General features: G+C 37.3%; 1 protein-coding gene across 1 annotated transcript in view; it reads left to right on the top strand.

Annotated features, from left to right (window-relative positions):
* RNF144A (ring finger protein 144A) overlaps positions 1-23,787 on the top strand; it is a 36,007-nt gene extending 12,220 nt beyond the window's left edge. Inside the window, exons 2-8 of the mRNA XM_063440880.1 lie at positions 7,098-7,243; positions 10,748-10,852; positions 12,750-12,810; positions 15,901-16,108; positions 18,808-18,955; positions 21,924-22,013; positions 23,337-23,787. Coding sequence (XP_063296950.1) covers positions 7,109-7,243; positions 10,748-10,852; positions 12,750-12,810; positions 15,901-16,108; positions 18,808-18,955; positions 21,924-22,013; positions 23,337-23,468 — 879 coding nt within the window. The 5' untranslated portion in view covers positions 7,098-7,108 and the 3' untranslated portion in view covers positions 23,469-23,787. The remainder of the gene's footprint in view (positions 1-7,097; positions 7,244-10,747; positions 10,853-12,749; positions 12,811-15,900; positions 16,109-18,807; positions 18,956-21,923; positions 22,014-23,336) is intronic.
* The last annotated feature ends 1,635 nt before the right edge of the window (positions 23,788-25,422 follow it).

Below are 25,422 nucleotides of genomic sequence, written 5' to 3'. Positions count from 1 at the left end.
AATTGTAGTAAATTGCAAAATTTTGGCCAAAAAGGGGTGTATTGGAGATTTCTCTAAATCATCTATATTCAATTCAGCCTACATGTTACAGTTTGATTTATAACTCACCTTAATTCAATATTACATGAAGAAACCATTCAGTTGTGTTTTATTTGAGTTGAATACTCTTGTACACCATAAGCCTGCCTCCTTAGCCATACCCCCTCATGCCAGAAAGACTTCCTTATCAAATGTATGTACACTGTCTCAGTTGAACAGCACTGAGTGAGCTGCTTTTGATTCACAACCTGGTTGCAGACAGTCAGAAGACCTGCAAACAGGTAGTGATGTCCTTTCCATATGTCACGTAGGTTTCCTCTCATTCTAATCATTGTTGTTCTGACCATTTAGTTCTGTCAGTGGCTGAGCTGTGTGCATACTTTTGAAAAGGAAGTCTTATTCTGGAGTAATTGGGCTTGGCTAAAAAGACAGGCCTATGGTGCAGCATTCTGTAAAACATTTATTTATTTTATGAGAAAACTATGATGATTTGAGCATGCAAAAAATACTTGATATCAGTTGCATCAAAGTAATATTGGTGCCTGGAGTGCCCCTTTTAGGCCACAGTAACACAACTGAAAGCAAAGGTCAGCTATGGTCATACCTGCCAACTCTGGTGTCCTGCTTCCTGTTCAGTCATGTGTCACTAGCTCTGCCCTAAAGGGGTGGTCTCACCTAGAAAGAGAGCGGGTCCGCCTGAGTTAATGGCAGGTCAGCCTGGTGGACTGCCTATCCATCATGCAGACCGGCCCACAAAGGTCAGATCCTGTAGGTAACATAGTTTCAATGCTCGCATCTATTGATTCGCTCAAGCTTTGAATGTTGGGGGACAGTTCTTAGGTGTCCCCAAAAGCAGAACAGCAGGAAACTATGGAAGAAGGGCAGAAAGGGACCCGAAAATCAGTAATGACCTGACGAATTTGGAATGGTTGAGAGGCTCATATGTTTTCAGTTTAGATATAATTTGAAATTCAGTTTGAATTCACTATGACCTCACACTTCAGTGAATAACCCTGTAAAAGCTAGCTATAGATTAGCAGGGTATTAATAAAGTGAGAATTTAAAGTGTAGTTATTTAAAGTCAAAATAGTCAGGTATGCTTTTAGTCCCACTATGCTGGCATTAAATTAGAAATTTACTTTAAATTATTACTTTAATAAATATTCATGTATGCTATTTATTTATATTTCTTTCTAGATTAAGCTGGAAAAATATACAAATTTAATAGTTTTTTTAAAAATTTAATCAAATCATCATTTTTGCGTTAAAATGTTAAATTCTCATAATTTTTCCACAAGTCCCACTTTAGTGACAAGCAGTGTCTATACTCTGTGTCTCCATGTCCCTGTCTTGCTATTGTTACTGTAAAGCATTCTTTCACTTTTCATTCTACTTACCAGGTCTCTTGTGTTTGTATGGAGCCTCTAATGCTGTAATCCTGGTTACAATTTCTAATCCCTTGGCACTTCACTAAAATAGTTATCAGATTAGCTCCAGTCAAATATTTACTAACAGGCAAAGTAAAGACAGTCTTTGAACTAGTATTCCAGATCTGTTCACATTAGTAAAAGTAGTAGACGGAAACATACATTTCTCCTCCTTTTACATCACACCCATGGCCTGCTCCCTTTGTGTCCTTGTGGCTTATCAGGTCACTATAGAGTGACTACAAAAAATATTGGTAATTATATAGAGTGACTACAGGCACATTTGTGCTTAATGGATTTCCAGGTGTACTGTACAAGTGCTGTTCATTCATATCTTGCGTGTTCAGTGTTAGTGCAAGGTCATGAGCCATGAATCCTTTAATAGCAAAGTTTCATCTGAATTTACTGTAATCCTTTTTAAATATGTATTTTTTTTTTATCCAGAATGTTCTTTTTGACATTAGTATTCTGTCCCCCTCCTCCCCATCATGCAGTAAAATAATCAATAAAATTACCTGAAATCCAGTAACGTCTTACAACGGTTTTCTCGCTCTGCGTTTGGTTCTTCCGTTCTCATTGGGTCAGAGCAGGGATGGGATGGAGTGAGTGGGGGTGGACAGTGGTGGGTTTTAGGATTAAAAAAATGGAGGGATGATTAGAAATATAGGGTTGTGGGGATTGAGAGAGCGAGGGAGGAGTGACCAAGCTTCCCTTTCCAGACGTTGCATGCAAGGGTAGACATTAGCCACGTCTTTTGCCTGCACCCAGTGCACTGATGACAGGTGTATTTTATGCACAGACTTAACATTAGGCAGACTGGAGCTAGGGATGTGCATGGGCAAAAAATTTGGTTCGGTTCGGCACTTCCAAAATTTAGGACTTCGGCAATTTGGCACTTCTTTTCTGCACTTCCAAAATTCAGGACTTCAGCAATTCGTCACTTTGGTTCGGCACTTCCGAAAATCGGAACTTCGGCAATTCGGGACTTCGGCAATTCAGACATTCAGAAGCATCCCTCCCTTGCCACCACAACCACTTACACATCTGTAGGGCTCCCTAACCCTACCCCTAATCCTAACCACCACAACCATTTACACATCTAGAGTAAAGGATAGGCATAGGGTTAGGGGTAGGGGTAGAGTTAGGGGTAGGGTTAGGTGCCTGGACTGCCACAACAACCACTTACACATCTATAGGGCTCCCAGTGCCAGGAAATAGCTTATTGGTCTAGATTCCTGTCATCATTCACGTAATTTTCCCTTCCTCTCTTGTTTTGCCACTTTTCTGAAATCCAGAGCACTTCGGCACTTCCGAAATGCGGCTCTTCGACAATTCAGTTCAGCACTTCCGAAATTCGGTAATTCTGCAATTCGGTTCAGTTCGGCACTTTGGAAATTCGGCACTTTGGAAATTCGCCAATTCCGACATTCAGAAGCATCCGAATGTCCAAACTCATTCGGAACGAAACAAATTGCACATGTCTACCTGGAGCAGTGTTCTTTAATACCTAAGACACGTGCTGGGGGTGTAACTAACTAATATATCTCTATATGTGCAGTGTTTCGAGCAAAAACACTGCACATATAGATTATCACCATGACCACTTCTAAAAGCAGAAGTGGTCATGGTGCTTGGTGAAACTCTATAAAAGCCCAGCTGTGTCAATATAAAGCAGGTTTAGAGAATTTTTCAAATAAGTATTTTTTGCCTTTATTTTGCAGTTTGGTTTTCCATTAATTACAGTTCTGTACATAGTGAATATACATTTATGTGTAGTGTAGGGGCATGTATCCCACAATATGTTAGCAATGTACTAATACTTATGTATCTTTGTCCCTGATACCTTTGAAGTAGACATCCATTAAATATATATTTTTTCTCCGACCCATATCCTGTACTTTGGGATTATATGTGGGAGAAGCAGCACATTGATTTAATTTGCCATCAGAAATTCAATAAAAAGATGTTCATTGATTTGTCATTATGCCCTAGAATCGTTCTGTATTTAGCCCACTGTAGGGCTGAAAGCTGTTAAAGGACCACTCTAGGCACCCAGACCACTTCAGCTTAATGAAGTGGTTTGGGTGCCAGGTCCAGCTAGCTTTTACCCTTTTTTTTATAAACATAGCAGTTTCAGAGAAACTGCTATGTTTATACTGAGGGTTAAGCCAGCCTCCAGAGCCTCTAGTGGCTGTCTCATTGACAGCCGCTAGAGGCGCTTGCGTGCTTCTCACTGTGAAAATCACAGTGAGAGCACGCAAGCGTCCATAGGAAAGCATTATGAATGCTTTCCTATGCGACCGGCTGAATGAGAGCGCGGCTCCTGTCGCGCATGCGCATTCAGCCGATGACGTCGCGAGGAAGAAGAGGAGGAGGAGGAAAGCTCCCCGCCCGGCGCTGGAGAAAGAGGTAAGTTTAACTTCTTCCTCCCCCCAGAGCCCGGCGAGAGTGGGACCCTGAGGGTGGGGGCACCCTCAGGGCACTCTAGTGCCAGGAAAACGAGTATGTTTTCCTGGCACTAGAGTGGTCCTTTAAGTGTTTTTCTTTTCCCTAAACGTCTCTCTTAAAAAAAATGATACATAACATTTATATTAAAGATGCGTGTATAGGAATTTAATGCAGCAGTAGGATTGGCTGGAAAAGCTGCCAGTCATATAACCCTTTCACTGTTAAAGGGACATTCTGGGCATCATAACAGTTTCCCCACTGGAATGAAGTTGTTATGGTGCAAGGACGTCCTTGAGGAACTTCCTTAAAAAGATGGCTTAACCCCAAAGTGATAGATCTGGTGTCCTATCACTCTGCTTTCAGTCTATCTGTAGCTCTCCCTTTACAGAACTACTTGAGCAATGTCCTATAAAGCATCTAAAGAGCGAGTTATTACACACACTCCACTACCACCGCCACATGTGGATTGTGTGAATGGTAAGGGGTGGGGGGGGGAGCACATTTATTGTATCTCCACTTAGATAATAGGCATCTGAGGGATCCTCACACATTTTATGCAGGTCCCTTCAATGGTACCAGGTGCTCCTATATATATTTAAATGGAAATGCCTCTTAATGTATGCATCATACAAATCACTGTTGCTTTGTCTTATTCTTATTTTGCACGTGCTTATCGTTCATTCTTTGCTGTCTCTTTGCTGTGAATTTGTCAATGTGCAGCTGTGCTTACTAATGCTATCTTAGCTCTCTCTTCCTGTGTAAAGCAATAGGCAGGTTGGTAGTGTTATGTTGTGAATGGCTTGTGCAGACTTTGCAAACAATATGCATCTGTATCAGCTAAAAACAAGGTGTTCTTTTTGCATGATGCTCCATCAGATGTACTTTTACATCTCTGGTGTCTACAGTGTTGCTTTATATTGGCTCAGTTTAAATGTGTTTTTACCTAAATTAGAGTTGACCAACGCTTCAGAGCATGGTAGTAATACATCTAAGAATATTGCAGTTGGACTATAACCTTTAATATTAGTTTATCTAGTTCTCTGTGGATGTTTGTGCTGCTATTGAGAAAATGAAATGATTTTCTGTGTTGAGTGAACTTTTAAGATTATATGCTTGATTTTATATCTTTTGATCAAAATGTGTGTACTTGGAAAGGGCAGAGAATTCTTGATCTCAGAGCTTGACAAAATATTGTATTCTAAGTTCAACTTCAGACCTGAACAAATGATAGGAAGCTGAGTAGCTATGCATACTATAACATTCTGAAAATTATTGGTCATTAATACCACTTTAATCCTATCGGATTGTCAATTTATTTGTTAATGAGCTGAAAGTGTCATCGGTGAATAAGATCAAAGTTTTCTTGCACAGAACCTAGTAGGAGGTTGAAGCCCACGGCAGGGTTCTCTTCTCTTTGTATCATGTGTCTAATTATATATTCCTTTGTCTGTATAATTACAAATGTTGTTTTCGTATAAATTGTAAGTGGTGTGGATAAGAGCGCTAAATAAGAACTGTTAATTAAAAAAAAAAAATTGCCACTTAAAGGGACAGTTTATGCACCATAACAACTTTATATATATATATATATATATTTATAAACCGTTTTCAAACAGTTTAACCTCGAAGTTGCCTCAAGCGCTGGTCTCACCTCCCCCCCAGCGGCATCCAGCTTCTGAAATTTCAGATTCAGGAAGAGTGGAGTCTTTCCGGGCAGGGGCGCCGATGATTTGCTGAGAGCATCATCTGACTGCTCTCAGACAGTCAGTGGCACTCCTGCCTGGGAGCACTCTGCTCTTTTTGAATCTGAACTTTCAGAAACCGCCAGGGGGAGCGGAGACCAGAGCTGGAGGCAACTTCAGGGTTAAACTGTTGAAAAATGGTTTAATCCCTAAAGATAAAAGTGCGCCTGGGGGTCTCTGGGCACCATAACAACTTAATTTAGATGAAATTGTTTTGGTGCCTGAAGTGTTCCTTTAAGTAATGCAGATTGTTATATATGTTTTATTTATTGGCAGTAGTGTTTTACTAACCAAAAAAAGGGATCAGGCACCTCAGTCTCTGTTGTCAGTGTAGTTTTATACCCAGGGTGGCGGTAGTTTAGGTTGGTCCTGTATTAAATGAGCAGAAAGAAATCCCTGCTGAAATGTACACCCAGAATGTATTGTTAAAGGGATCCTATAGTGCCAGGAAAATGGCCTTGTTTAGGTTAATAGCTTAAAAACCCTTAAGTCACTTACCTGAATACAGCACCGATGTCCGGCGCGCGCATTAGACCTTCACATAGCAATGCTTTACTATGGGGAAAATCTGACCCTGGAGATCCGTGAGGACATTCAGCATCAGATAACGGACCAAAAGTCTGTTTGGATTCCGGAAGCCCTCTAGTGACTGTCTGGTAGACAGCAAAAGAGGGCAGACTTAGAGCTTCAATGTAAACATTGCAGTTCTCTGGGACTGCAATATTTTACATTGCAGCACTAAGTGCAAAAGGGTCACGGCAGCCAGACTACTTCAATTAGCTGAAGTGGTCTGGGTACCTACCGTGTCCCTTTAACGAAAGCAGATGCTGTCTGCAATGTATGTAATATGGTTGTCATCAATACTTTACCTGCAGCTCTCAGAACGCAGACATGCCGTACTCTAATGTGCTATTGGCATACCCTATTGCTGCTCCTAAAATGCTTATTTCTCCACTATTTCATTGTAAAGAAAGATAAGACATTCAATTCAAAACTTGTACATCTTGAAAAACAAGCTAGACGAAAATATGTCTGACTTACAACATTTGGTTATCTGTCATACAATCCAGCTAGTCTAAAGGGACAATCTAAGCACCATAATTACTGTAGCTCATTGAAATCATTGTAGCACTAAAAAGATGTGTGCAGATTTTTATTTCGTAATCTCCATTGCTCAACCCCCCCAACTTTACAACATTGTCTAACTTCCTCATTTAAATTCTTGTACATCACAAGTACAAAGTGATTGGTACAAAGAGCTAGGCTATAACCAATATTAATGTACAGTTTTATTTTTTCTTATTTTTGGATGCTATTTTCTTGAGCAGTATTGCTGTAATATTTTATATTATTGTGTGTTGCATCATAGTAGGTAAATTTATTGATGTAACGACATTTTGATTTTTGTTAACATTCCATATGTAACACTGTTTAATTCCAGGTTAATCTGCCATGACTACAGCAAGATATAGAGCTACGTGGGAATTGGCATTAGACCCACTAGTTTCCTGCAAACTTTGCCTCGGAGAATTCCCAGTCGAACAGATGACCACCATATCACAATGCCAGTGCATTTTCTGTACTCTGGTATGTATAGCTTTCCTTTTTACAATTACAGGGAGGGTTACATGTTCTATATTTCAACACTGAATAATTACTGGAAATAGTTTTTTATTTGTTTTTTTAGTACTCCAATAGTTTCCATGACAATATAAATGGCATTAATTATCATAAAATACTTTGATCTTACCTCCCAAGACTAGGAGGGCCAGTAGGGAATGCGGGAGTGATAAGGCAACATTGTGAGAGAACCCTCTTGGAAAACAGGACAGATCTTCCATAAAAGGGCATTGTTAAGTGTACCGGAAAGCCCCACTTTGGTTTAAACTCTCTTGCATGCGATGAATGCCCTAAGGTAAGTTTTCAAAGAGCAACTGCATCTAATGGTGTGCTAGCTCCTCGCTTATTGGGAGCATTTTAATGGTATTCCAGAGAACAAGCTCTAGTCACTTGAAACGGGACCAAAATTCAGGATTGCTGTGTTTAATCGAGGTATTTTGGAAGGTATGGAAGGATGGATGTATATTTTTGAAACCCAGATGACTAAAAATAGGAGAAAGCATGTAACAAACATTAATATGATATAACTTCAGTTGTGTGTCTGACCTAAAAAATATTTATATTTTAACTTTAAAATGTTAACTGATTTTAAAAGAACCAAGGAAGTCATGTTTTGGCATATTCATAATTATACCCAGGGAGTTTGCCTTATCTGCTGATAGGCTGGGGTAGACATCAATACCAGATCTGTCCACTCCGAAACCTGATCTGCCCCTACGTATAAGTACTTTGTACACATTACAAGACACCTAAAATGATTTAAATGGACAATAAAACAACTTAAGCTTAATGAAGCGGTTTTACTTTATAGATCATGCCCCTGAAGTCTCACTGCTCAATTCTCTGCCATTTAGGAGTTCAATCACTTTTTTTTCTGTCTGTGCAGCCTCAGCCACCCCTCCCCTGACTGTGACTTACACAGCCTGAATGAACAAAATGGTTTTATTTTCAATCAGCTGTTAACTTACTTTACTCGTTTTTATCTCTCTGTACATTTTTATCTGCTTTGTAAATAGAACTTTAATTAGACACAGGAGGTTTCGGTTCATTTTTATCTTAGGACTTATGCCCTACTAACATAATAGACAAGGAAGAAATGGTTCAGCTGCCTCTGTCATTGACTGTGTAAAGAGCTTTGGCGAAAGAGACAGTTGTTTGTAGTTGCTGGACTAGTGTCTGTCTAATAATAAGTATTAAATCATTTTATCTGCAGCCAAACCAAAAGTAGATATTTCATATGAGCCACTATTTCAAATGTTTAGGATTTGGTTGCCTACAACATGTAATTATTGTTAGAAAAGCAATATCGAAATCTATAAATATGTGTTATGGTGTTAAACAAGTAACTTAATACACATAAGTCACTGTAGGGCTACCAAGGGAAAGGGTCAAGAAGCAATTGCTCTGGACTTCAAGCCTACAGCCTACATGGGATGTGGGCCACAGCTGTGCAGCACAATTCCTTTGACAATAAAAAGCAACTGGGGGTAGTCTGGTATATCTTTTAACACAGTACTGAATAGGCAACTTGCTTGTATTGTGCATTCTGTCAAAATGTACTAATGCATCAAAAATGTGTTATTTTATGGACTGTTCTTTTTGTAACTTGCTTTAGTTTCACAATATCAAATGTTTCAAAATATAAAGTAAATATTACGTTTACATTTACTTTAGTAAGTCATTAAGTCATTACTATTTATTTCTTTTGACAGAATAATAAAATAATAATAATAGTAATAATAATAAAAAAATCATGCCAGAAAATTGTTTAACATTAGGAGTAGGATAAAATAAAATAAACTTGTAATTGTAGAAACTGTGAGAAGAGCAACACGGCAGCCTAGCTCAGTTAATAAATAAGATTGTGTATGGAAACTTTAATTTCAAATGGCATTTTGTGTGTAAATACGAGAATGTTTAAGTAATTCTGACAGTGAGATTATGCAGTCTACAGTTATGTTGTATCTCTTTATTAGTTACGCAAGAAAATACAGGGTTCTAGGTGAATTGGTAATGCTAAGTGGCATATGTCAGTTCAACAGGCATGTCACGGTTTATTGCAAGTGGCATAATGCCATTTAATTTGTATAATAAGGGGTGGACGATCTATAGCTCGCCAGTGTTTGCGTAACTAAAATTCTTATTATCCTCAGCCAATTTCTTACGTTTGTCATGGATGTATTTACAGCAGTCATATTGTTTCATTACTATTACCATTGATAGTGTGTTGCAATATGGAAAACATTAAAAGACCACTCATATCCACTAACACGGTTCTCTATCTGTCTCTGCTTGTTAATGGAATGTGGATGGAATGTGGAACATCAGGGGGATGACAAGTGACATGGAGGTTTTTTTCGTGTATTATTACTAAAAAATAGTTGGATTGCAAAGTATATTATTTACTATTTTAATTGTTGGAGCTTCCCAGCTTATTAATTTGCTGAAATCGGGTGATAAACAGATATTTAGTGGCTGATCTAGGTTTCTAAATGGCCAGTTATGGTGCCAATAATTCATGCACCAAAGTAATTTACACTGTATGACATAGACATCAGACCCAGGGAAATGCACAGACATAGCCAAAAGAAACCAAAACAGAAAATGCAGTAACTGCGCTAATACTCATTAGTAGGCCAGGAATTTCTTGTTGCTCTCAATGTAAGTTGCACAATATGACCAGTCTCATTGTCTCCAGTATCATCTATGCTAGGTTGAAAGCCTTGTCTAACCCTCTCCCCATTGCGCTCAGCTCGTCATTTTTATCCAGGTTGGACATAATCACACAGAATTTTAGTTTCAGCCTTACCCGTGTGGATGCAAAGAGTGCAGGCTCTGTGTGCTGGGGAGAGTAGCAATTTTTGTCCAACTGCTCCAAAACTTTCTGGGGCTAGGACTCAAACAGTAGTAGGACCCTAACCAAAACAAATAATTGAAATGGTTATATAGCTTAGAGTGCACTCATAAAATTGCATAAACCACTCAATTTACATGGTTAATTTAAAGGGTTACTCCAAGCACTATAACCACTTCAGTGATTCGCTTTGAAACACTATGCACTCTTTGTTTAACCTCTCTGCCGCTGGTGGTGTAATTCCACCTCTAGTAGTGTCACTGTTACTAGTTATGATACTTGGAGTAACCCTTTAAATACCTTGCAACATAGCATGGGCAAGTTGTCTAGCACTCCAGATAAAGAAAATAATTATACAGTGTTTTTATAATCCCTGATTCGGGGCTGTTAATGTGATGTAATAGAATATTTTTTTATTATTATTTATCAAATTTTTCCTTGATTTTATATTACTGGCTATAAAAATCTCTGGGCATTTGAAATCATTGGGTATTGTAAACACAAATAAATATATGTGCTTCGTAGCAGTTTTTACATATTATGTGTACACTTATTATGCTTTATTATTATGCTTTATTAGTATAGCGAAGATCTGACCATACCTGTTTTTTTAACAGTGTTTGAAACAATATGTTGAGCTTCTAATTAAGGAAGGCTTGGAAACCGCTATTAGTTGCCCTGACGCTGGCTGTCCTAAAAGAGGCCATTTGCAGGAGAATGAGGTAACATCATTTGGAAATTAGATAACAAGAAATATAATGACTGTCTGTCTATTCGTCAGTGTCTTTGGAAGCACAGAACGTGTTAAGCTTGTATCAGTCTTTTTTTTTTAATGTTCTGTTCTTTCCCCTATTTTTATATGTTCTATTAAGTAATTGAGGTCTATGTCAAACTCATTTTGTAATGTTCAAGACTATTTCCTATAGCCTTATCTTGATACGTGTGCACATGTATTTCACAAGATTCCAATCCGGTTTATAAAAGCAGTGGTGAATGTGAACAATTAGTATTACGACAAAAGCAGCTCAGCATTATCCAGTCTAATAAATGTATTAGTGCATTATAAGATAATGTGTTACATACTTTTGGATATTTGCCATCATATAATAACCAGTGTGCTCAAAATGCATTTATAAGAATTCTTCTGAATTTATTTATATATATATATATATATATAGAAGAATATTCAGAAGAATTCTTATAAATGCATTTTGAGCACACTGGTTATTATATGTATATTGGTGAAGTGTTTTCAATATTTATTTTTAGGTAATAATCATTCTGTTATTTATTTTCAGATATAATTTCTTACAAAACAATATTTTTGCAATAAAAATACTTCTGTGAAACTGTCATTATACTTACATGTATTCACGAATCTGCTTTTCAATAATTAAAAGGTCAATGTAGTCACCCCCATGAAGTGGTCTGGATGCAGTGGTCCTCTCCTTTTAACCTTGAAACTGTAATGATTGCATTGCAAGGTTAAAGAACCACTATAGGCACCCAGACCACTTCAACTCAATGGTTTTCACCCCTGGTTTTAACCCTGCAGCTGAAAACATAGCAGTTTCAGAAAAACTGCTATGTTTATATTGAGGGTTAATCCAGCTTCTAGTAGCTGTCTACCTGACAGCCACTAGAGGCTGCTTCCGCGATTCTCAGTGTGAAGATCTCACCGAGATTACACTTATGTTCATAAGAAAGCATTGAGTAATGCTTTCCTATTGGTGGTTTGAATGTGCGTGCAGCCCTTGCAGCGCATGCGCATTCGGCATTGACGTCGGCAGAGGCAGGAGAGGTCACCAGCGCCGGGGGAGCCCGGCGCTGGATTAAGGTAACTGGCTGAATGGGTTTTAACCCCTTCAACCCAACGGGAGGGGGGCCCTAGGGGAGGGGGGGGGACCTAATAACCTTATAGTGCCAGAAAAATGAGTTTGTTTTCCTGGCACTATAGGGCTCCTTTAAATCCACGTCTTGTAACTGTCATACTAACAACCACCAGAGGCGCTTCGGCTGCACATGACATGGGAGCCCATAGAAAAGCATTGAATTCAGTTCTCTCCTATGGAGAAGCTTGATTGTGCGCTAAGCACTCACTGCGCAAGCTCATTCGATGAGGAGCATTGGATTGGACTATCACAGAGGATGCCAAACCTCCTCCATGATGTTGCAGGAAGAGGAAGATAAAAGGTGAGCATTGCAAAAAAATCATTTAATTTTTAAATTTAAATTATTGCAAACAGTGAGGCCCCTATATTTATAGGAAAAGGGGAACTATAGCGTTAAGAATACAGGTTTGTATGACTAATGCTACAATGTTCCTTTAACGTAATACATTATAAGGATTACAAGGCATATTTTTAAATATAAGCAAATTCCCTTATAGAACATTTTTCCTAAATAGAATTTAAGGTGACATAGATGCTTTAGTGTATCTTAGTTTATTTCAAACTATAGGGGACCTGTTATCAAGAGTGTTGGCAATATGTGATTTAGTGGTTCTGTTTCCCTCCAGTTTTTACAATGTATAAGATGTGATTGATAGTTGGGGATCCAGTAGTGTTTATGTGTTAAATGTATTTTGATTACCATTTTTTATCTCCTTCTTCTTAACAGATTGAGTGCATGGTTGCATCGGATATAATGCAGAGATATAAAAAGTTGCAATTTGAAAGAGGTATGTGTCCTGTACTATTTCATTGACAGCAGATAAAACGTAACTGCCTGACTTAGTCTGCCCATTTCCTGTCTAAATCATCCTTGATTTTATTTCATGCTTAAGAAAGCAATGTTTATATCCAAACCCTTCTTGAAACTGTTAATTGTATTCCACTCTACGACCTCTATTGGCAGTTCTATGCTTCTATATTCCTTTCTGTAATAGAGAAAACAAACTCAATTTTCTGGCACTATATCTTATGTTCTAGTTCTTCTCTTTCTACAGAAAATGGTTTTCCGTTGTATGTTATTTTATCCCTCGAGGGACCCCTAAAATTCTATCACATCATTCCTATCTCTACTTTGCTTCAAGCACATTCTTCCTGTCTCTCCCTATAAATGTATTTATAAATTTATGCCTTTCTCGACATACATTATAATGCACATTTTGCACCATTGCTTTAGTCCTTATTTATTTATTTTTTGAGTATTAAAGGGGCATTCTGTGCACCATAACCACTACAACTCAGTGTTGAGTTTAAAAGTGCAAACACTTTGTAAATGAACCCCACTGTGTGTTTTTTTTATCAAGCCATCGGTTGTTGCTTGCTCATTTTCTATAAAGCAAGAATAAAATGAATACATTTTTTCTACATTTACTTTGTTAGTGGTTTGTTCTTTGGCGTACTCTGCTTGGAATCCAGTTGCCGATTTATAGAAAGCCTACCTTGTGAATTGACTTTCCGCTAAATTTTTTTAAATTTTTTTCCATTATTTTAAAACTTTTCTTATAATTTCATACTGCATTAAATGAATGAATAGCCTGTATTAAACATTTGTAAAAGACAGCTTTGGGTTGTTTTGGATTCTATTAATGTAATCTCAATAGCTGTTTAGAGTCGTGCATTGTTTCATAATTGCTATAGAATAATATCAGTATAACTCCTCCATTTATACATTTCTGAATGATAAAAAAGCTACTTCTTTTTGCCTTAAATTATTAATATATTTTATAAAATAATATATATATATGCCTTTGTGTTAATATTATATTAGGTGTTTTTTTTATAGTTATTAGAAATACAGATTTGTTTATATAAATTGTATAAAGCCTAGTTTCACAGCCATTTAAATGTCTTTTTGCATTTGTCTCATTTTTGTGTATTTTTTTTCAGTTGTTTGTGACTTTCTTTTATTGCCAATTTCTTTACAATGCAGCAGAAGAATGTTTCAGAGATTGTGTACATGTTTAACTGCGGGTATCCCCTACAACAATTATTGCAGTAATTTATTTATACAATAAAATACAAGACAATACAGTTTGCATATTAAATATGAGTATACAGTACATTAAAGCAAATATGTTCTATCGTAAGTTTTAGTCTCTGTAAATACAAAAATAATAATTCAAATAAATAGAATCCCGTATCAAAAAATGTGTGAACGTTAGGATCAAAATACTTTGTTATAGGGACAGTATAGTCACCAGAACATCTGCAGCTTCATGTTGTGGTTTTGGTGTCTGTAGCCTGTCCTTGCATTGTTAGAACTGTAAACACTGCCTTTTAAGAGGCAGTCCACTGTGTGCAGCACCTACAGTTGACGTCTCCCAAGGTTTGCATGGAGACACTGAACTTTCCGCATAGAGGTGCATTGATTCAATGCATGTCTATGGGGAGATGTTGATTGGCACAGCGTTTTTGCGTGCATGCACAATCACCTCCTAATTCTTTCCTGTGGGAAAGTGTTGGACTGGCTGAGCTCGTCAAGATTGATGATTTCAGCCATGGAGGCTGGGCCAGCAGTGAGGAAGAAAAAATAAGCTTAATCACCCTAATTCTCCACACATAGGGGGTGCGGGGACCCTAAAAAATAGTTCATGTTTGTATTTCTAACACTATAGTGTTCCTTTAACAGAAACAATAGCAAATCATACATTAGAATGCTTTTTGTTATCGATAATTCATATCATAAGCAGAAGACAGGGAAGCTGTTGAAGAACTTGAATGTTTGTGAACAGATTCTAAATGCCTCAGTTAGACATCGAGCAGAGATACAAACGTTAATCACATCTAATATTAAAGTCCACATCTGATTCTAAGAGCATTACTACTCAGTAGGTCTTTGGTCAACAAAAAAGTGAACATACAGACTAAAATCATAGATGGATATAATGCATGTAACAATATATATCTATTAGGTTGGGGTTTGCATTTGGGAAAGCATTATAGAACTAGATATTCTTTGGGTAGGTGCAGGCACCTGACAACTCGAATTAGAATAATTAAAATGGTAAGTCCGGATTAATATAGGCAAAGTGGAACCATTATTGAGACTTTCCCAGGCTCGCTTATTTAAGTGCAAATGTGTCAAACATAAATGGATAACGTCATTAGATATATAGCTGGTGGTCATGGACAATATTTGAATTCTGCTAAAAGTATACAGTGTCATTTACATGTTCCAATTCATGGTGACTCCTCAAGGTGACACAAAATGGGGAGCACATAATTAAGGACGATGCAGAAGAGAGAGAAAAAAAGAATGGATGGATAATCAACTACAACTGAGTTAAATAAAACAACAAAAACTAAATATTTTCCAATGCTATATAACAATAACAATGATAAATGCATATAACAACTACAAAATATTGCAATAAAACTAATATTGTAAAAAGAATTGAAGAAGACCAGAGGTCATAAAATAAATATAATCTCTAAGAAAACTTATCTCCTATGAATAATTGCCTCAAGGTAATATAACTAGATTACGAAACTAATCAGGATTTCTGTTTCATCTAGAGATTCAGGGATCTAGAATTGCTGCAATATCTCCAGCTAATATCAGATTCCAATACCTTTCTTGTTAGAAAGATTTGTTTTGGATATTAATCTATATTGGTTCCAGATTCACTTTTAACACATTTCTATAGTTTTTATTATTTTCAATATACCCTAAAATAGGCTCACCTACGTCCTTTTTGCCTGCTCTCGCAATTTCTGGATTTCCATAGCTTTCCATTTCTTATTGCATACTATACATTAGCTGCGATATAACGTGTGTTCATTTTTCTGTGTTTATTAAGTAATGTCCATTTTCTCCGTAGAAGTACTTCTAGATCCATGTAGAACATGGTGCCCGTCATCATCTTGCCAAGCTGTCTGCAAGATACAAGAGAAAGGACCCCAAAATCCACAGCTGGTACAGTGCTCATCCTGTGACACTGAGTTCTGCTCAGCATGCAATTCCAACTGGCACCCAGGACAAGGGTGCCAAGAAAATGTACCAATTACTTTTCTCCCCGGGGAATCCAGGTACAGCTAAAGCAGCTTCATCATTACAAGAAGTCAGTTTAATTAGGAATGTAATCTTCAATGACTTATTGCAGCCAATTGCCCATTTGCCAATATCGTATCTAATTCACACACTTCATCCATGTTTTTGTTCCCTTATTCCCTGAATTTGTATATACCACTCTCATTGGTTGACTATTCCATACATCTCTATCCATTTCTGTAAAATGTAATTTCCTGACATAACGTTTCCATCTCCCACTATTCACCATTCTAGTTATGACCTTGAGTTCAATCTACATTTCATCTTCTAAAGAATGCGTCACCGTCTTCAGTAAATCGCAGCACAACTATCCCTTTTCTATTCCAGAGGATTGTGCATATTGGTGTCTGCTATATTTTTAGTATTTATATTAGTATACAGTCTTTTTATTATTCAAATAGACCTTATCTGAATGAACTTTAGTGTATTTATATATTTTAGGAAAACATAGAAACATAGAATGTGACAGCAGATAAGAACCATTCGGTCCATCTAGTCTGCCCAATTTTCTAAATACTTTCATTAGTCCCTGGCCTTATCTTAAGTCTAGGATAGCCTTATGCCTATGCCACGCATGCTTAAACTCCTGTACTGTGTTAATCTCTACCACTTCAGCTGGAAGGCTATTCCATGCATTAACTACTCTCTCAGTAAAGTAATACTTCATAATAATATTTTTAAACCTTTGCCCGTCTAATGTAAGACTGTGTCCTCTTGTTGTGGTAGTTTTTCTTATTTATTTATATTTTCATTTTTGCCATTTATATAGCGCCAACAGATTCCGTAGCGCTTTGCAATATTATTAGAGGGGGATTTAACTATAATAGGACAATTACAAGAAAACTTACAGGAACGATAGGTTGAAGAGGACCCTGATCAAATGAGCTTACAGTCTACAGGAGGTGGGGTGTAAAACACAAAAGGACAGGAAAAAGCAATCCAATAAGGTGGGAGTGAAGCAGAGCTGGAGGAGAGATTAGAGTGCTGCCCTTTAGGAGAGGTATTTGAGGTAGAGGCTACTCATAAGCTTTCCTAAAAAGATGGGTTTTAAGGCACTTCTTAAACAATTGAAGACTAGGGGAGAGTCTGATGGCGGTAGGCAGGCTATTCCATAGGAAGGGAGCTGCCCGCGAGACATCCTGCAAGTCCTGCGTTGGCCGTTCAGGTGCGAGCAGCGAACAGGAAAAGGTCATGGGCAGAGCAGAGAGACAGAGAAAGAGCATAAATACGGATCTGTGTTGAGAGATAAGAGAGGCTAGAATTGTTCAATGTATTAAAGGTATGGGTTGGCACTTTCAATTGACTCCTATAGGATACAGGAAGCCAATGTAAGGGCTGACAGAGGGGTGAGGTGGTAGAGGACCGACTAGAGAGGAAACTCAGTCTGGCGGCAGCATTCATTACAGACTGTAGCGGGGCAATACAGCTTTTGGGAAGACCAATGAGGAGAGGGTTACAATAATCCATGTGGGAAATTACTGCAGCATGGACAAGCTCCTTGGTAGCATCTTGCATAAGAAAGGGACGGATGCGGGCTATGTTTTTAAGATGGAATCTACAGGATTTGGCATCATACTGGATTTGAGGCTCAAAGGTGAGGCAAGAATCAAGTATGACACCAAGACAGCCCGCTTGCAAGGACGGACTTATGTGGATACCACTAACTTGAAGGGAGAACGAAAGAGGAGGATCGGTATTAGGAGAAGGAAAGACAATGAGCTCAGTTTTAGAGAGATTGTTTCAGAAAGCCGGTGGACATCCAGTCAGAGATGGAAGAAAGGCCAGCAGTGACACGTTGGAGTACAGCAGGGGAGATGTCCGGGGAGGAGAGATATATCTAGGTGTCATCAGAATAAAGGTGGTAGACTGGAATCCAAATGAGGTAATAAGTTTGCCAAGAGAGGCAGTATAAAGAGAAAATAGAAGGGGACTAAGGACAGAACCTTGGGGGACTCCAACCGAGACAGGACGATGGGAGGAGGTATCATTAGAAAAGGATACACTGAATGAGCGTAGGGGGAGATAGGAGGAAAACCATGAGAGGACAGAGTCACAGAGACTCCTCCTTTACTGTGTTGATTCCCTTTATGTATATAAATGTTTCTATCATATCCCCCTGCCTCGTCTTTCCTCCAAGATATACATGTTAAGATCCTTTAACCTTTCCTTGTAAGTTTTATCCTGCAATCCATTAACCAGTTTAGTAGTCCTTCTCTGAACTCTCTCTAAAGTATCAATATCCTTCTGGAGATACGGTCTCCAGTACTGGGTACAATACTCCAAGTGAGGTCTCACCAGTGTTCTGTACAATGGCATGAGCACTTCCCTTTTTCTGCTGCTAATACTTCTCCCTATACAACCAAGCATTCTGCTAGCATTTCCTGCTGCTCTATTATATTGTCTGCCTACCTTTAAGTCATCTGACATAATTACCCCTAAATCCCTTTCCTCAGATGTTGAGGTTAGGACTCTGTCACATATTCTTTACTCTGCCCTTGGGTTTTTACATCCAGGATGCATTATCTCCAGAAGTGCACATGGCATTGTAATTTTGGTTTACATAGGATCTTTAGAATTGAATATGCCCTACATTCTATATTACTATACTGTTTTAATACACCAAGCTGTTGTTTTTGATTTTTTGATTGTTTTGTCACATTGTGTGATTTATTTACAGCTCTGTTTATAAAGCTGTTGACAATGATGTACCGATTAAACGCTGCCCAAAGTGTAAGGTGTATATAGAACGCGACGAAGGTTGTGCACAGATGATGTGCAAGAATTGCAAGCATGCCTTCTGCTGGTACTGTCTGGAATCTCTCGATGTGAGTATTCAATAAAGAACACAGATTATATTCTAAATAATGTCTGAATGAGTTAGTAATTTCTATTATTATAAATCAAGTTAGAAAGTGAAGACTCTGCAATTTGCTTCATCAAAGCACACAACATGTAGAACTTTACAAATTCCAAGTCAATGGTCTTTTTTACCCCACCCTCCATTTTCATATTTGGGATGGCATCAAGACAGATATTTCAGGCGCACTTTGTAAATTAACTAATTTATGCCAATTTGAACTGACCCTAATAGCCCCATCGATGTTGGCTGACTAATACATAATGAAACTTAATAGTTAATTTGAAAGAGGTTGAGGGTTTGTTGGCTCTTACCTTCTCCTCTTGGTGTGAAAGGCTGTGCTTAGGATGTTTACCCCCAGAGTTATAATATTCAAATTGTGTTTATCACTTTTGCCAACCTCCTACTCGGGCTCATTATAACCAAGAGAGAGATAGATCTCAGAGAGATAGTGGAGGGAAGTAGATTGGGAATGTATTTGAGAGGTCCCCTCAGAGGGCCTCTATCTCAATTTTTTTGAAAGAACAATATTTTAAAATCAAGCATAGATGGAACGCTACCCTAGTTAAATTGTATCATATGTTAAAGACAACTACAGATTTAATTTAAAAAAAAAAACTGTGATAAGTTGTGATCTGTTGTACACGTGTCATAGAGTCCCAACATATGGAACTCTAGTGAACTCATATTGATGTGAGTTGTGATAGATCAGCACATGTTTACCCCTGAACTTATCTCTTATGGAAGGTCTTACTAAACATGGAATAAACACAGATTAAGGGACTGAATTCATATAAAAACTAGAAGGGCGCTTGCTGAAATATGTTTCACAAATTATTTCCCATCAACTTTTAAGTTAAAAGCTTAGGTGAACATCGAGATGCAAAATGGATATGCACAATACCTTAGAACATGATAGGATTAAATCCTTTTTTTCTGGCTGGACCTCATGGAGAGATTATTCAAAAGAAAAAGATGTTCCCAACTGTTTCTTCTGCCAAGCCCTGACACACATCTCCTCTCTCTTTCTCTTTTCCTCTCTCTGTTCTCTACTTGATTCCTTTTCTCTAACTCTTTTCCTTTCTTCTTTACACCCACTCACTGTCTGAGTTGGTTGTTTGCTATTGTTTAAAAAATTCTATGGTATTCAGTACTCTATTGTGTTACATTTTAATTGTCTATTTGTCGCATTAAAATAAAGAATTGGAAGAAAATGTTCAGTGTTCAAGGTGCAGTTACACAACATGAAGAATTCAGAATGTTTAAAACTGTCTGGAAGCATTGAGCTGCCAACAGAAAAATCATGAAAGGGACACTCTAGGCATTAGAACTGCTGCAGCTTAATGTAGTGGTTCTTCAGCAAAGAGACTGCCCCTACACACTGAGCAATGCAAAATTGCCTTTAAAAATAAAAGAAAAGGCAGTGTTTACATTGCTGCCTAAGGCTATCTCTAGTCACTGTAAGCTGTAACTTGGACAGCAGCTAGTTACAGATTATAGATTACAGATTGGAGGACCGATGTGGAGACGCCGAATGCTCCCCTTAGAGATGCATTGAGCTAATGCTTCTCTATGAGATGATGCTGTTTGATGCAGTGCCGCTTGTTGCAGCATACATGCACTAGCCTCCCAACGCTTCCCTAAGGAAGAGATCATCAGTACTGATAAAAGCGGCATGCCATAGGTATAAAGTAAAGGTATTTATTTACTAATTTCTGTGTGAGGGTGCACTAATCGAAATAGTTATAATAACATTCTAGCATTAAGAATGCATGCTTATATTCTTACACTATAGTGTCCTTTAAAGCGATGCTTCAAGGACTATAAGCATTTACTATCTGTGCATATGTTCGGTTCAGGCAGACTTTACCAAAGAAAGGAACAAGTAACAGATGGCTCTCAATACACGTCTAAAATCGTGAATGGTAATATACAAAAAACCTTAAAACTTTAGAAGCAGCTCCCTTATAAAGTGCAATAGCTCATAAAACACTAAAAATACAACAATACAGAAAAAAGGGTGCGCTGTGTCTTTAAGACAAAAAATGTGCAATATATTTTTAAAAGTACTTGGGTGCTTGTGGTAGCCTAATTGAGCAAGGTACAAAAGTGGGCAAGGACATCATACGTTGAGTAGAAACATTAAATGCCAACCCCCTAAAATCAATATAAACATTAGGATATTTTAATTTTATATAATAAAATCTATAATCATTTGACTTTTCATCGGCCATCATTGCACAGGGTAAATGCATAATAAGCCTGGAATGTACATACTGGTTCTAATGGTGATTGCTCTACTTTTAGTACTTTGACCAAATTCGAAATGTGACATGTTGATATATCTCCCCTTATGGATATGTTTGGTAAGGTTGTATAAATATACTCTAATTGAGTGATATATGTTCATCCAGCAATGAGTATTTACTGAAGTAGAGAAACATGAGCATAAGATGGAGAGAGAATGTAGAAAGAGGTAGAGAAGATAGAGAAAAAAAGAAATGAGTGAAAAAAGGGGAAAATGGGGCAAGGGAAAAAAGGGGGGTGAGGTGAGGCAGTTTAAGTGTGCGACTCATACCATTCATGGACTATGTCTGAGGAAGTCCAAGTATGTGGCTCATACCATTCACAGTCTATGTAATATATTGCAGTTAAAACGAAACCGTAGTGATTAATAGTCATGCTTTAAAGCACCAGGGGAGGTAAAGAGCTTCAGGTATCTTGGTTCTTGTAGAACCAATGGGCCATATATGTTTTTTTGACATCAAGTTCTCCATTAGTGGATACCTCTGTACATTCTATAACTGTAATATTTCCAAAAAGGTTTGACGTAGTTTTGAAGTTGTTTTATTATTTCTCTCAAGTTACCAAATCATGCAATTTATACTTATTAGAAATGGTTTACTCAAGGCAACATTTATCTTTTGTTTAAACAGGATGACTTTCTGCTTATACACTATGATAAAGGACCATGCCGAAATAAACTGGGCCATTCCAGAGCATCAGTTATATGGCACAGAACACAGGTTAGTAGAGATTTGTATTGCTTTAAGAGAACCTCATTAAGCTTTAATGTACTTGTATCGGATCTCCCCACTGCATTGTATGTGCTGAATCCTTCCAGCCACAGGTTTGAAGTCAATGGCTTCCTTTACAATGCACATTTTCCTGACACAGAATAATCATGATGGTCCCCATGACTCGATTCCCACTTGCAACATTATGACCAGATAAATTTAGTTGCCCTCCGAGGCATGTAGCACAGAGTTCCAATTAGTGCCCAGATTTCAAATTGAACTGTAAGAGGAGATAACGTCCAAACTGAATGTACTTTAATAAAATCTAAAATAGGTTTAACTGCAAACTATACAAATAAAAAAAGAAAGATGACTTCTTATACTTGCTCTCAGAAAAGTAAAAACTAAAACCAAAGTAAATACATTTTAGATTGACTTTTTGTGACCTGTAAGCCGTTTGGTATAATTGTCACTAATCACCTATCATGTAACTTCCATTATGTCCAAATATCTTCAGCTGTTTTTTACTCAGTTTGGGCAAGGCCTCTCTGATTGCCTCTGAAAAGGGCCTAATTAAAGAGTCATTGTCAGTTTTTCAATACTTAAACTGATTTGTTGCGAGGTTGCATGTATTATCTTTGGATGAATGTATTCCTGATTGATTATTCTTCTGTCAGATGAACTATGCTACCTGCAAGTTTAACCCAAGGGTTTAAAAAATATAAAAAATAGTAGTGTAATATTAACCTGAAACATGTAGGTATGTAGCAGATACATGTAGGATAAAAGCACAATTTTGGGTATAGTTTGCTGTTCAATATATAAAATTTAAATTACCGTATGTACATCTATCTGGTTTTCTTTTTTCATTTCTTTTTTTACCTTCTACAAAAATATTGTGGGATGAAAAGGCACTATCTATCTATTGATCGATCGGTCTGTCTGTCTGTCTATCTATCTATCATCTATCTCTATCGATCTGTCTGTCTGTCTGTCTGTCTGTCTGTCCATCTATCTCTATCGATCTATCTATGTGTCTGTTTGTCCTTCTGTCTGTCTCTCTAGCTGTCTGTCTATCGATCTGTACAGCTCTCTATTTAGCTGTCTGTCTAGCTGTCTATTTAACTGTCTATCAAACTGTCCATCTATTTAGCTATCTATCGAACATCTATCGAAGCGTCTTATCTATTTAGGTATCTATCAAACCTAGGATAACCTAAAAATATTTGCAGTGTTGTCATGTGGAGTGGTCAATGTTTAATTTGGTAGGTAATTATGTTAGAAATGTATAACACTGGAGTGACCGTATATATTTGTTCTCTTCTCTTGCAGGTTGTAGGTATATTTGCAGGATTCGGCCTATTGCTTTTGGTGGCATCGCCATTTCTTTTACTGGCAACCCCGTTTGTTTTGTGTTGCAAATGTAAATGCAGTAAGGGAGATGATGACCCTTTACCAACTTAATTCTAAATCAGATAATTTTACGAGTTACAGCACCTTTCATAAATACTGCTGATGGCTATGCTATATACTGTATCATAGCCCTGCTAGCCTCACCCAGCTTTCAGAGACATACACAGTGACATTTTTTGTAAAACACATTGTTTGTGTAGTGGCTGATATCCTTCTGGGATCGCTGTGAATACGTTCAACAGAAGTCTTTGAGGGGTTAACAAACTCAAAACCTTGAAGAAAGCTGAAGGCGAAGTTGTAAAAAAAAAAAAAAAAAGACTTATTTTAAGAAATACATTGTGACATTTTCTAAAACTGTTTACTATTGATTTTTTTTCTAATGTTTTTTTTTTTTTTATTTACATTCCTGTCTTGTGTTTTATTTTTTTATTTTGTCATTTTTTGCTTTAAATGTGGTTGGAAAGTGTTACACATGTTACTTGCATACATTGTACAGTAATAGGTATGGTTAAAAAAAAAATTATTGTACTATGTCCTTGAATCCTTCTAATGCACTGCCATCTAGTGGTACATGAATGTGGTCCATGGAACGCATGAAAATATTTTTTATTCAATGTAAGAGATGCTTCTGTTTTAGAAAAAGAAAAACAGATGTCCCATTCTCTCCTTATGAAATGGTCCCATTGATAGCACAGTTTATATTGATACTCAAAAGGGCTGCCTGTTTTATAAAAAAACAAACAAACAAACAAAAAAATCTTTTTGGACCAAATATGTAAATAAATGCATGACAGTTTTCTAAGAAATTATCTCATGACAACCCTGATATATGTGTCAGTTTTCCCTCAGTGCACTAATTACTAAAACACTTTTGGAAATTTATAGAGGGATAGCGTATAAATAAACTGCATTTTGAAAGGGCACTGATACCTACATTTTAATTGCACTTGTTTAACATATCACACATACCACAAGAAGGCAAACTCTTACGTACATCTTAAAGTTATAGGCCTTGTCTGTTTGCCTGTTGTTGATTTGTTTAGTGATAAGCTTTTTGTGCTTTTCAGCAATCATAAAACATACAGAATTAAAATCACAGTCGATAACTAGAAAATAAAGGCATAGCTATAACTCCAGACTCCCATAAAATGCTGACCTCCTGGAGAAATAAAAGTCAAAATATGCAAGTTCCACAATTTCAACATGTCGACTTGGACTTCTGTAAACGACCTGTTTTATAGAACGTTGACGTATGTTTAAGCATCACTGCAATTTTCAACACAGCAAGGTTCAAGTGAGCGCAGAAGGGAATAGGTTGTCGACTGATGGGTCAAATATTTTCTGTAATTCCCTTTATCTGCTTCCTGTTTCATTCCAATTGTGAAGCTGATACACAGCAGATGATATTGCCGTTTGCATTCCATCATTGAAATGTTTTTGTATGCATTAATGCACATATTTTTAGTGACCTATCCTGTGGTTTCTTATGATACAGAGTAGAACTGTCTTGCAAAAGGTAACGTGTTCCTCAAATGATGTTTAGAACTTGTTGAATAATTAATGCCTGTAAGCTGTTTCTATTTTATTATTTACGTGTTTGTGTTTGGTATTGGAAACAATCCTCTGATGAAAGTTAGGTTTTAAGATTATTTTATATGACCATTTCATAACCCATTGTGTTAGCTTTAATTTACATGTTACATAAGTTGATATTTAAAAAAATAATATGTACGATTCTATAGTATGCACCTTTGATTATGTTGTGTGCCTTTTTAACCTATCTTGCTAACAGAGAAAAAAGTTACAATGATCACTTTTATATGTTACCTTTGTTAACTATGGGAGACTTAAAGGGGAACTATCACCTCCCAGGATTTGAAATATGATAACTATGTATGTCATATGTTAAGCAAAAATATATTAGTGAGGTGTGAAAAATAAAATTAAATGTAGAAATTCACATATCTTAATCCTGCATTTTGCACCTCCAACTTGGCTTCCTGTC

Source organism: Pelobates fuscus, chromosome 2 (genome assembly GCF_036172605.1).
Source record: "Pelobates fuscus isolate aPelFus1 chromosome 2, aPelFus1.pri, whole genome shotgun sequence".
NCBI classification, from domain to species: Eukaryota; Metazoa; Chordata; class Amphibia; order Anura; family Pelobatidae; genus Pelobates; species Pelobates fuscus.
The sequence above is the reverse complement of the archived record's forward strand: the minus strand, read 5'-3'. Positions and strand labels throughout refer to the sequence as shown.